At 46.4% G+C, this 13895-nt stretch overlaps 1 protein-coding gene across 1 annotated transcript in view; it reads left to right on the top strand.

Annotated features, from left to right (window-relative positions):
- Positions 1–13895, top strand: part of SLC27A2 (solute carrier family 27 member 2) — a 559749-nt gene that overhangs the window by 367203 nt on the left and 178651 nt on the right. Inside the window, exon 5 of the mRNA XM_069222551.1 lies at positions 7175–7369. Coding sequence (XP_069078652.1) covers positions 7175–7369 — 195 coding nt within the window. The remainder of the gene's footprint in view (positions 1–7174; positions 7370–13895) is intronic.

Here is a 13895-nt window from a genome sequence, read left to right as displayed (position 1 = left end):
GGGATTTGATTGGCATATCTAAACTAGGTGATATTTGAGTACCATAGGGCCTCTTAGCCTTCCAGAAATTACAGAGTCAGTTTGACCTGGCAGACTCCCACCTCTCCTGGTACAGACAGGTTCAACACATTCTCAAGGGGGAGGCTCTTAAGGAGGTGGCGGAGGAGCCCCCTTGTAGTTTTGTCTCTTGGAACTCCCTTATATAAACATGCTGTCTCTCAAATTTACCAGATACTGCTCAATAACTGCCTAACTGATGTAGAGGACAGGTGGTAGGTGGACCGGGTAGGCTGTCAGACGAGAATTGGGGAGAGGCACTCTGATGCCCACAGGAGGTGACAGTCGGATCCGGCTTCAGGTTGGTGCAACTCAAAATACTTCACCAGGTATATTTCACACGACATCGCCTCTTCTGAATGGGCAAAGTTGAGGATGTTAGATGTTCACAGAACTCTGGCCAGAGCATTAGACTGGTGCATACACTTTGGAATTGTCCCAAAATACAAAGATTCTGGTGCCGGATGGGTGAATGACGGTCAGCGATACAGGAGGACAAATTTACAGTTGACCTGGCCGCTGGGGAATGGGGATGACCAGACTTTTACCCATATGCACTACTCTTTTCTGTAACATTGCACTGGTGGTGGCACGATGGGGCATTGTAAGAATGTAGGAGAGGAGAGAGACACCATTGACACTATAATGGAAAATAGGCCTAGATTGGTGCATGCAGTCAGATGCTGCCCTTGGAAATTTGAAAACGTTTGGGGTCAATGGCAGGAATCCAGAGAGTTTGATAAAATTTGATTGGCGGCTGTGCCTGCATAAAAAAATGTTTTTAATGTGAGTGTCAAGTTGACTTCGTTGTATGTGTTTAACTATTAAATGCAATAAAAGAAGATTTTTAAAAAGAACAATAAAATGCACTGAGATAAGTGAGCTCACATCCACTCAAGGCCTTGTGCGTGTCGCTAAATGTGTTAAATTGATCACACGAGTCTGTTGGTAGCCAATGAAGAATGCTTAGATGTGAAGAAACCAAAAACCTTGCACATGACAAAGCAAACGAGCTGCTGCATTTTCACAATCTGAAGCCTCTTCAACATTTTTTGATTCACATAGATATAGGCGGTCATTCTGACCGCGGCGGACGGCGGTCGCCGCCCGCCATGCGGTCACCGCGGAATGACCGCACCGCGGTCAAAAGACCGCGGTGGGCGCTCTGGCTTTCCCGCTGGGCCGGCGGGCGACCGCCAAAAGGCCGCCCACCGGCCCAGCGGGAAAGACCCTGCAACGAGGAAGCCGGCTCCGAATGGAGCCGGTGGAGTTGCAGGGGTGCGACGGGTGCAGTGGCACCCGTCGCGATTTTCAGTGTCTGCAAACCAGACACGGAAAATCATTATGGGGTCCTGTTAGGGGGCCCCTGCACTGCCCATGCCAGTGGCATGGGCAGTGCAGGGGCCCCCAGGGGCCCCACGACACCTGTTCCCGCCATCCTGTTCCTGGCGGTAAAAACCGCCAGGAACGGGATGGCGGGAAGGGGGTCGGAATCCCCATGGCGGCGCTGCAAGCAGCGCCGCCATGGAGGATTCCCTGGGCCAGGGGTAAACCGTCGGGAAACCGCGGGTTCCCCTTTTCTGACCACGGCTTTACTGCCGCGGTCAGAATGGCCCAGGAAGCACCGCCAGCCTGTTGGCGGTGCTTCCGCGGTCCCCGGCCCTGGCGGTCATGGACCGCCAGGGTCGGAATGACCCCCATAGTTTCTGTAGTCTACCCTAGAAATAATCAAAGTCTGTACAACGATTCATCCGTCTCCTCAGCAGCAGGCAGGCACAGGCTCCCAGCCTGCCCTGTGGCCAATCCTGATGCTGCTCAAAGCAGTGTTAGGACTGGCCGGAGCACCCAGCCAGGCGCTTCCATACAGACTGGGAGCCTGTGCCTGCTCTCTCCAGCCAGACAACGCAGTGCTGAACTGGAGAGAGCACAGTGCGCATGGGTGTTTGCCCAACCAACACGGATGGACAAAGACATGTGCACAGTGCACTCCCCTCAGCGCTCGTCATCCCTAATGCCAGCCCCTTTAACAATAAAGGATAACAAACTTTGTTTATTATCCTTTATTGTTAAAGGAATTGCAGCTGTAGCTGCTGGTGGGGGGGAGGGGGACGGTGCTCCTCCCCCATAGCGGAGGAGCCGCCACTGACTTCTTATCACCACACACTGCTGTCATCCAGTTTGAGCACAATGTGCAGAAGCACAAGCAACTTGTACAATAAGATTATATTCAGGTTTAAGAGGGTTGAGTACATGCTCCTGCAGAGGATGTTAACATATCGTAAGCATCCTAGAAGATGGCAAGTTTATACTACCCAAACCATACAATAAACAATTCTACACTAAAACTGCCAAGTGAGTTATGCCTATCTGGTGTCTGCTAAAAAAAACATCTCCCAAGCTAATTTACAGGCGCAATAAAATATTAACTTGTATCAGAGAAAAGCAGCTGAACCATACAATCGCTACACTCTATAGTGCAAAAAGGTCAGAATTCCAAAAAGTGTGATAATTAATGCACCCTGCTGTTTCCCCTCACATATTTCAGCTCGCCAGAGTTGCTAAAATGTAATAATGAAAGGCCTAGAAAAAAGGCAGAATGTGGAATTAGGTCCTGTATACACTGATTCTGCATGAACACTTTGAATAGGATTAGGATTATAGTTTGTAATTAACCCACCCTGGAGTTATATACTGTGTGTAAGTACCTCACGCACATACGGCCCACTTGTAATCAGGGCCTTGGCAGGGAATGCAAACAAAGAAACATAATTCAATATGGGGTAGGACCCCAAAGCTTGAGAAGAGGTGAAGAGCACATTCCCCTGTAGGGAAGAATTTTACCCATTGACCCACAATCAAACCATGAGCGTGCCAGAATTGAGTGAGGTATTTACCACATTGAAAATACTGTTATTCTGATGTGCAGTATTTATGGTTATACCTTGTTAATTCATTCTTTTACTGAGAAACAGCATCAGTGTGTATGTAACCCTTCTAATTGCATCACTTTGAAATGGCAGTGGTCCCCATTGAAATGAATTAAGTGCATTGTTAGTTTGATAAGCCCCACTTTGAACAGATAGTTGAAAAATAATTGTAACAATCATCAACACACCTTAAACACAATTCCAGTGGTGACACTAATCACATGTAAACATAGTGGTTAACCCTTTAGCCAAACTGCGGGCCTCGGGCTGATTTTTGGTGTGTCGTGAAAGTCCAAGCAATAAATAAAGATGCCTTTAAATGCAGTATTGTATCAGCCACATTTGCTGCGCTTCAGGCTAAGTCTGCTGCAAAATGATTGCTCATTTTGCTAACATAGGGAATGGTGTTGACAAACTCCTCTCACTCTGTATTTAGGGAAAGTAAAGTAAGGTGAATTATGTGACATTCTTGCTGGGGGAGAGGAAGTGAGAAAGGAAAGGTTGTAGGATGTGATTTTTTTTTTAGTAAAACACAAGAAAATGCTAATACCTGTAAATAAGCTGCGTAGGAAGCTGGCTTTGTACATACTATATCTAAGTAAGGTATAGTGTGCAGAGTCCAGTGCATTCCCAGATGCTTTACAGAGGCTAATAGATAATACTAATGCTCTCCTTTGTGGTAGTGTGGTTGAATGGTTAGGCTTATCAGAGGGTAGTGCTAAGCATTTGTTGTACACACAGTCAAGAAATGAGGCACAGACTCATTGATTAACCTCAGGCCAATATTTAGATATAGAAAAATATAATTTGTTACTTTATTTCTGGAACCAGAATGATCTTTGTTGCAGGTAAGTAGTTTCAAGAATGTATCACTTTCAAATATCAAATACACTTTGTTTAGAATTCACAGGTAAAGCAGTTTACAGACAAGTAATACTTATCAAAAGTAGACAGTGCATGTTCTCATAGAAAACAATGCAGTCCTAGGGGAGGAAAAGTAACAACACAATTTGCAGGTAAGTACTCAACTTAACTATCCCAGTCTTCAGGGGTTAGGGTTTCCACAGGGCAAAGTTTAGGAAGCCACCAAGGGTGCACCACCAGCATCACAGGACCAGCTGGGTACAGAGGTCAAGATTGGTGAAGGGAACCCAATGGAATCATTTAGAGAAGGGGGCACTTAGAAATAAACAGCTTGCAGGTATATACCCGTGACTTCAGGGCACAGACCTGGGGGGTTTAGATCAGCATGAGGGGGCCACAAGTCAGCACCAACCTCACACCTTCAGCAGCAGGAATCTGAAGAGGAAGGATCATGGGCACCCCTAAATACTAGATTTAGGGGTGTTACAGGGGTCAGAGGCCAGTAGCCAATGGCTACTGTCCCTGAGGGTGGCTACACCCTACCTGTGCCCACTCCCTTTTGGGAGGGACGCACATTCCCAACCCTATTGGCTGTCCTCCTCCAAAACAAAATGGAGAATTCTGCAAGGAGGGGGTCACTTCAGCTGTGGGCACCCTAGGGGTGGTTCCAGCTGAGTTGGTCACTCCTCCTTGTGTTTACAAATTTTCCCGCCGGCCCCTCCACCAAAAGAGGGGCTTGGTCCGGGGGGAAGGGGACGGGCATCTCCTCTAGCTGAAACTCCCCTGGGGCAGTGTAACAAAAGGCAGGGGTCTTTGAGGCTCACCACCGAGTGTTGCAGTTTCTGCAGGGGGTATGGAGAGGTGTGAAGCACCTCCACCCACAGCAGGCTTTGTCCCTCACCCCTGAGAGCACAAAAGCTCTCACCCCATTGGGTCAGAAACGTTTCTGTTAGTGGCAGGCTGGCACAGACCAGTCAGACTCGCACTAGAGAGTTGGGTAAGATACAGGGGGCATCTCTAATGTGCCCTCTGTGTGCATTTTTCAATAAATCAAACACTGGCATCAGTGTGGGTTTATTAAGCTGAGAAGTTTGATACCAAACTTCCCTGTCTTCAATGAAGCCATCATGGAGCTGTGTAGTTTGTAATGACAAACTCTCAGCCCATGTACTTAATATTGCCACACTGCACTGACAATGTCTAAGAATGGACTTAGACAACGTAGGGGCATAGGGCCAGATGTAGGAAGCCGTTTGCATGGTGCAAACTGTGGAAATCGCAGTTTGCGCCATGCAAACGACCTAACGCGATGCACATTCACAAATTGCGAGTCGGTACCGACTCGCAATTTGTGAATGCGACTCGCAAATAGGAAAGGGTGTTCCCTTCCTATTTGCGACTTGCATCGCAATTCAGAATTGCTTTGTGACGGCGAATGCGGTCGCAAAGCAACTTGCAGTTACCACCAGTGTCACACTGGTGGTAACTCATTCGCAAAAGGGAAGGGGTCCCCATGGGACCCCTTCCCCTTTGTGACTGTTACCCAGAATGTTTTTTCGGTATTTTTTTCATATTGCAACTCGTTTTCCCTTAAGGAAAACGGGCTGCAAAATGGAGAAAAAAAAACTGCTTTATTTAAAAAGCAGTCAGACATGGAGGTCTCCTGACTTCAGCAGGCCACCATCCCTATGAGTGTAGGGACTCGCTATGGGGTCGCAAAATGCGACCCACCTCATTAATATTGATGAGGTGGGTCTTTGCGACCCCATAGCGAGTCGCATACGGTGTCTGAGACTCCGTTCTGCATCCGAGATTGCGACTCGGAAATTGTGAGCCGGACAGACTTGCAATTTCCGAGTCGCAATCTCAGAGTTTGCTACATGTGGTCCATATTGCTTATGCAGCTGTGCCATCAGCTGTGGTATACTGCACCCTGCCTTAGGCCAATAAGGCCTGCTAGAGGGGTGACTTACCTATGCCACAGGCAGTGGATTGTTGGCATGGCACCCAGACATTATTCCCGACACCCATTCACTCTGCCCCCACCCCACGCCGTAGACCACATACATTTACTAAGTGCTCAAAGCAGGTAGTAAATATGAGTTGAACCTCATTGATATGGGATCTGGATGCTCAGGCTATTTCCTTATTCCATGGTGACAAACTCGCCCTTGGCTTGTACTGACACCGTGTTAACGCAGAGTAACATAAATTTGCATGCAGATTGACCATCCTGCAAGTAGTGTGCAACTCGTAATCAGGCCCTTCCTGGTCAAACTTCATTACTGCAGAACTATGCAGACTGGAAAATAAGTGCATTACTTTGCTTTTTGAAAGCTAGCACTATAGTAGACGTTGAGCAACTGTGTACACTACTTCACAAATGTAGGGCTGTGGGAAAGCGAGCACAATGTAGCACTGTGGAAACAAGACAATATTGAAAAAATTGGGCAAATATGTACGTTACTGCCAGTGTGGCAGTCTAGCAGAGGACCTCATTGTCACACACACACGATATGACACCGCAAATGATAATCAGCGGACTTATCTGATGATATCAACAACCTCATAATTGAACCTTATGCTATCATCTCTGCGTCTTAGTATCCCTTCGCATTTGCGGTTGCAGCTTTATGGAGACATGGCAAATAAAGAGAGTGTTGTGTTGTCATTACCCTACTTGGGACAACTGGAATTATGAGGCAGTTCAGGGCATAATTATGGAGCAGGGTTTAATAATTTATTTAGCAAGAAAATGCATATGATCTGAGATGTTGCAGCACATTTATTTTAGCACACTGTAATGCTCTCTGTGCAACGGTTACTTCTCAATAAAACCAAGTAGTGCAGTCAGCAACTGAAAGGGACTAGTTAACCTTTGCAAAGGCTCCTTCACTGTGTGTCACTATATATTGTGTTTGTTTTTGAGTAATTTAATCTTTTGAGATAGAAAATGTTATGGAGCAGGTAAAGCCAGAATTACGAGGGAAACGCTGCAAGTGCAGAATCACAGTTGCTAATTGCTGTGATCTCGCATAAAGAAGTGATAGGACGTTCCATTAAGACATAGACAGACACTCCCATGAATATCTTGCATGATTAAATTAAGTAACTTCTCTGCTTTTAGCCTGAAGCAGTAACATCACTAACAACCCTTCATAGTGACTTGGAAGGGACTGCAGTTCAACATGCGTAGCACGATGCAAGGCTGCTGCAAGAAACATGTCAAGCATTATCCTCATCCCTGCTTAGTAACCTCACGTTCTGAGGGTGTTGAACATGAATACAAGTATATTTTATGTCTTTTTTTTACTGCTTTCTTCCAGAAAGATAACGACCGTGAACACTGTGTAAAACTGGCCGTTGGCAATGGATTGCGCCCTGATGTGTGGAAGGAGTTTCTGAACCGCTTTGGAGACATAAGAATCTTTGAATTTTATGCTGCAACCGAAGGGAATATCGGACTTGTGAACTACACCAATACATTAGGGGCAGTAGGAAGAATAAATTCCTTATACAAGGTAAACATCGAGTTTAACTGGAATTCGTGGCCCTGGCCTAAATGTTCTGCACCTACAGCCTGCTTAGCGGCATTGTTTGCATTTCACACAGTGGTATTTCATGTGCTGTCGGTGGTAGTGGATCTGTAGGTAGGGTTGGATCTGGAGGTCGATGGGAGGAATGTTTTTTTGCCTGGTGCAAACTCTGGACCCATTTAACCAATTAGTACAGAATTCTCCAAAATATACTTTTCTTTGTTAGACCTGTTTTCAGGCAGGTCAGAAGCAGAAAACATAGAGAACCTTGTGTTTGTCACAAATAGAAATATTGCTCACGCACACATCATCATCTAGAGGACAGATTGACACCAAACGGAGCAAGAAGGTAGAGGTAGGACTTCATTGAAACCACTGCAGGCTGCTGCCTTAGTAGGCCACAGGAGGAAGTCACACGAGAGTGCCAGGCTGCAAGAAATATCCTCAAAAATGCACTTGCTGATTTCCTTGTGTGTCTGAAAAAACACTTGCACAGAAGCAGCAGGAAATAGTTGCCATAAAAGTGAAGCCCTTTTGTGGCTTGGTGTGAATGATGTGGTCATTTTTTAAATGTCACCAGAAGACAAAATAGCAGTGCTTTCACAATTTAGTGTTGGACCTGGTGTAAAAATCACAATTTGAACGAATAACCATATCTTATTGTCCAAGACACAAAAAACTTGTAACCACTTCTCCAGCCTTTGCAGTTTGATTACCAGAAGAAATGTGTTGTGATTGGCCAAAAGAATCTGATTGTTTTTGGTCTTAGTCATCAGGATATTTAAGAACTGACGATGAGTTAACCGCCCATTTTAAAAAAGTCATCGGGCCTGGTGAAGCCAGGGTGAGCACACCGGCTCCAATAGAGGGGGCCGTGCCAAGCATCAAAACAGTGTAAATGCCTGTTTCTGAACCAGTTCAAAAAGGTCAAATAATGACAAGTTTTGCAAATTATCACTCATGTTTTTGGACATCCCAGGATAAACTGACACATAACGCCTCTTGCTGGGAACCACTGACCTACTACATTAGTTATCAATAACGGTAGGATAGGGTGTATATGCAACCAAAAAAATGGGTCAGTGGGAAAAAGTGATCAAGATGTAGCAAAATGCAAAACATGGCTGGAGTTAAGTAAATAGGCACTGGTTTAAAACAATGAGACTGCACTGAAGTAATTGTAAAGTAAAACAGATACTGGAACTGAAGAGAACTACTTTGTGTGTGGATGTGCTCCTTGTGAAAGAGCTAAAGGCAGTCACTCTCAGTGAAGTTAACCAGTAGGCTGATCCACTAACCCATGTAGTGGGCAGAAACACAATGTGAACAATACATCAACTGACCAATGGATGAAGAGAGCTGACTGAGAGGCCCTTTAAGTAAATATATTTATGTGTAATTTTATTAAACTCAAAAGGTCTTGCCTAATGTCAGACCTAAAAAGAGCAGCAGTGGATAGGCCAGGTACGATGGAGGTATACACTGCACACTTGAAGTTATTCTGTCTCTTATGTCTTTGTGCAGCACTTTTTGTTATAGTTTAGTTTTGTTATAGTGGCAGGCCTGCAGAGACATTTTGCATGGGCTCCCGTGGGTAGCACAATACATGTTGCAGCCCATGGGGCACCCCTGGTGCCCCAATGCCCTGGGTACCTAAGTACCAACAACTAGGGACTTACAGGGGGCACCAGTATGGCAGTTGTGTGGTGTGCAAAATCCTAAACAACCAAATCTAGAGGGAGAGAGCACAATCACTGGGGTCCTGGTTAGAAGGATTCCAGTCAAAACACACTGACAGCAGGCAAAAAGTAGGGGGTAACCATGCTGAAAAGAAGTTACTTTCCTACACCCTGGGCAAAAGAAAATGTCTCCGCAACATTTACTACCCACTCAAAGCAAATTATAGATGTTTGCAATTGTTAGCCTGTTATTTCCCCTAGATGGCTGGAATAACATGCAGAATTTGATCTGGTATTCCAGGTTCCATATGTTATTTCTCATTCTCATCCCCTTTGCCCTATTACAGTCATACCGCACAGTACTATTAATTCCGGTTCTAGTATCTCAGTGATAGAGACTCTGTCAATGTGGTTACATCGAGTAAATACTTTTTCGAATCTGTAATAACTTTGACACCATTTAAGGCAACTACACACACGTTTTCTAAAGTTTGATTCAGCTGCATTTACTTCCTCTGAAAGATTTTTAAGATCCAACAACCGGGGTGGGGAAACGCAAAGGATATATGGTGTTTCAAAAGTGCTAGACACCATATTAATTCCCGTAGGAGCAAACGGATTGCCCAACTGCAAAAAGTGCCTGGACAAGGAAGCATGTTGCCAATGCTGGATTTGTCAGTCCGTATCCACAGAACCCTGCAAACTGTTTGGCTGGCCACAGCAGATATTTTGCTGGGGTTGCTAATACTTGATGGGAGGAATATGTGGCCCCCTCCAGGAATCCTAAGTTGCAGAAGAAAATGTGTCAGTGGTGTTTAGGAACAGGGGGTATCGACTGATCTCTGGGGTGAGGTGGTTGGACCCATAGGTGTAGATACTGCCCTCCAAAATGGAAAAAATACTGTTTTCACAGCGGCATCCACGATTTTACCTGTAGATCCACCAGTATCCACAGTAAAAAAATTCTTCCCCACACTGTAGCTTACAGCATGGGGCAGATGTACATCCCACTTTGGTAATTGGCAGTTGGATAACCAGCTCTTCCCCCCCACCAATAACATTTTTCAAACACAGAGATGAAACAAAACAAGCATTGGCAAAGCTTAAAAAAAAAACAATTAAAAAAAAGAAGAAGCTGCCTGCAAACGACAGGCCCATTGGCTTTGCTAAAGCAAGTTTAATCTGGCTTTTTTTTTTTACACTTCTGATAACCCTGCTAAATCCATGCACTGTCTTCTAAAATAAGTTCTGCAGCAGACCGGAGTGTGATGTAACAACTTTTTGTACCTGACTGCTGTACTGGATCTATGTATTCATTAATTATGCACTGCTGCTGCCAATATTGTCTTCCAATATTGTACCCTTTTCTTGCAAAGGAAAAAACCTTGTAAATCTGCTGTCCATGTTGTACCTGGGGTGAGAGTGAGCTCATATTGGTCACAGCCAAAAATACCCAGAGAAGGATTCTGCCCATTCAATAATCCAGATGTTATCTATTCATCCAGGCACCCAGCGCTTCAGCCATCAGTACACCTATTTGCTTACCCTTCAATCCATGCTCTTAGTCAGTCATCCTAGGGGTGGGCAGAACTCGCAGAGTTTCACTCCACGGAATTCCGCAGAGTTACATAAAAGCTCTGCGAGATTCTGTGGAGTTCCGCAAGCAGGTGGAAATTGGTAGGTCGCTCTCCCTGATTTTTAGTGCTTGGTAGCTTGTTCCGCACTGAGAAATCAGTGCAAACAGCACCACATAGCGCATCAGAGAGTGCTGCTGCTCGAGTATATTTTCTACTTGACTGTCTGCTTTTCCATTGTCAACTATCACGACTGCCCACCTTGGGAAAATTTCTAAGGGTGCCCCCTTACCGCCTGAAAATCTTGCTACAGGATGCCAATTCCTGCTTGTGCTCGCCAACCTACAGTGCGACCCCCCCCCCCCCCCCCCCCCCCCCCCCACCATGTGGTGGAGTGCGGAATTTGGCTGGACTCTGCGTTGCATGTGTAACACAGAGGGGCCAAAACTCTGCTGGCGGAGCGGAATTTTTCACTCACCCCTGCCATTTACCCATGCGTGCACCTAATCACTTACCCATAAATCCATTCATTTAATCAGTCACCCATTTATCATGACCTGCTTGTCATCCATGTTGATGATGATGAGATTAATTTGTACAGCACACAATGACCTTGAAATAGGGTATCCTGGCACGAAGTGTTCTGCATGTGCTTCTAACGGAACACATTCAGGAGGAGAAGGATTGAACAGCCAAGTTTGGGGTTTTTTGTAAAATATGAGATCGTTTTAGTGCAGTATACAGCTTTGGGGAGGAGTGTTCCTTGTTTTGACTGTCAAGACAGTGAAAGAGCGAACACCTATTCTGTGTTTTTTTTTTTTTTTAAACCTGGGTACAGCCAGAAAATGTATAAAACAGCAGATCCAAGGTGCACGGCTAGGGGGATTCATGGGGAATCTGGACTACAGAATAAGAGAGCCCCTATTGTAAAATACTTTCTGACAGAAAGAAGGATTTGAAGATATATCTCATGGCAATGGGTAACCCGTGTATATAGTGAAGCTGAGCTGAAATGTAACTGACTCAGTTTAGGCCCAAGATCAGGCAACTAAGCTTATTCTGAACGATTAGGAGTTTGCCTATTGATTACTTGGGAAGATCGAAAAGAAGATCTTTACAGTAATCAACCTAAGCCTAATCACAACCTGCACTACTGTATTTCTGGATTCATTGGTGAAAAGACAATAGGTTCTTAAAAACTTTAGGGGGCGTGGCCTGGGAGGCCAAGATGGCGGATACTTAAAAAAAATATTCTAGACCTCCTCCGCCATCTGGCCTCCCCAGATTCCCGATGCAGCCATCCTCTGCTCTTACCTCTGCTACTTTTGTCCCTCAGGAATTATCTGGCAACCCGCCCAGACTCAGCAGGTCCTGCGCACTGTGGACAATGGCGGATGCAGGAGCAAGTGGTGGCTGACTTGGACTAGGGGCAGCATCCTGAGGCCGCTACCCATGCTGTTGGCAGTTCGGTAGGCCACAAGGTGTGCCGTTTCTCGCTGGCTCTGCTGGGCCCATGACTGCTGACTCTCGCCCTCTTCCTGGCAGCTTGCTTCAATCTGGGGGTGGCTGGTGCTGGACCACCCCCCTGCTTTCTCTGGCCATGGAGTTTGGACTCTGCCTGCCCTGGCTTGGTGGCTTCCGCCCTTCAGCCAGTAGGATTTTCCTGATGAGGGAGTTTTCGAGAGCGAGTGCCAGGTCCTCTGACTTCCTAACACCCTCTCCCCTGGATTGAGTGCATAGCTGGAATCGCAGGCATACCGATGGCAGGAGACCCTGCCAACTCGTCAGCACCATGGTGAAGGACAAGGGCATGACACGTACGCAACCTCTTACTGACAGATTTGCAACAGTAGTGATGGACCATCCCTGATCACTCATTGAATCTGCAGAGGAGCATCGCCTTGAAACCACCAGTGTGTCAGCCATCCTTCCAGATATCCAGACCTCCCATTAGGTGCTCAAAGCGAAAGTCGGGGAGTGGGTATGGATCTGGTTCTCTGGACCTCTGAAATGTTGCGAGCCATATGTGTGAGGTTGAGGCACAGATCTCCCAACTTGAGGACGAGGTTGCTGATCTCAAGAAATCAGTGGCAAAGCTGACCCCCACTATCAATACCCTTGAAGTCAGGGCTGAAGACTGCAAACACAGATCCCGCTGGAACAGTCTCCTCTTCATGGGGTTTCCTGAGGGAGTTGAAGCCTCAGCTCCAAGCATTTTCTGTACGCCTGTCTCAAATCCTGGAGGCTGGACAGGGCTCTCTCACCATGGTTCATCATAGAGAGAGCTTCCAGTGCTTTCGCCCAGCACCCTCCTCCTAGTCCCCTCCACCCCTGGCCTCTGGTTGCCCAGAAACCGAACAACCAGGACCAAGACGTGATCTTCAGAGAGGCCCGCAAAAAGGGGACCTCCACTGTGACTCAAGTGATATCATAATGTTTCTCAACTACACCAAATTAGACTCAGTGCAACCCCTTTGACGCAGTCACAGCCAAACTATGAGACATATCCCTGCCCTCTGTGTCGGTATACCCAGCCAAGTTGTAAGTGATTTGTGACTCCTGCACCCACTTCTTTACAAGCCCAGAGAAGGCATGGGAGTGGGCCGATGAGCAGCATCAGCACAGTCAGTGGGCCCGGATGCCTTTTGCTGGGAGAACCAGGGACCTCTGATGCCCCGGAAGCCTGTGACTTTTGCAGCGAGGAGGGCTTCGAGGCCCTGAGGGGCTCAGAGACTTTGCAGGGTTCAGAGACACCACAGGTGTTTGCACAACTCCTCTGGAACTCAAAAGGAGTCTAAGGTGAGATAACAGAGAGCTTCCACCTTGGAGCATGACTTCCCCCTGGGTGACGCTCAGCGGATTGACCCTGAAGAGAACTGACTAATGATTCCCTTTTTAAAAAAAAATTCTCCCATCTTTCCCTCGGCGGTGGTGGGCAGATACTTCTGGGATGTAAGTGTGGGGAGGGTGGAGTTAGGGGGTATGGGATGTTTTATGTTTTTCCTGTTGGTTTTTGCTTTGATGGTATTTTTACACACACCAGGCATTACAAACACACTTGCCACTGCCCTACACCCACACACCTTTCGACAGGGAGTGGCTTGTGGATACCCACCATGTCCCCGGGACTAGGACATCTCCCCATTGGCATGGCTGATTTCCAAGTATTGACGTGGAAGATCAGTAGGCAGCTGGATCAGATCAAATGCACAGCCATCCTCCGCTATGCCAAAAACCAACTTTTAAAGCAGTCTTGAT

This window comes from Pleurodeles waltl, chromosome 3_1, assembly GCF_031143425.1.
Source record: "Pleurodeles waltl isolate 20211129_DDA chromosome 3_1, aPleWal1.hap1.20221129, whole genome shotgun sequence".
Lineage (NCBI taxonomy): Eukaryota > Metazoa > Chordata > Amphibia > Caudata > Salamandridae > Pleurodeles > Pleurodeles waltl.
This window is presented reverse-complemented; position numbering and strand designations above follow the sequence as displayed.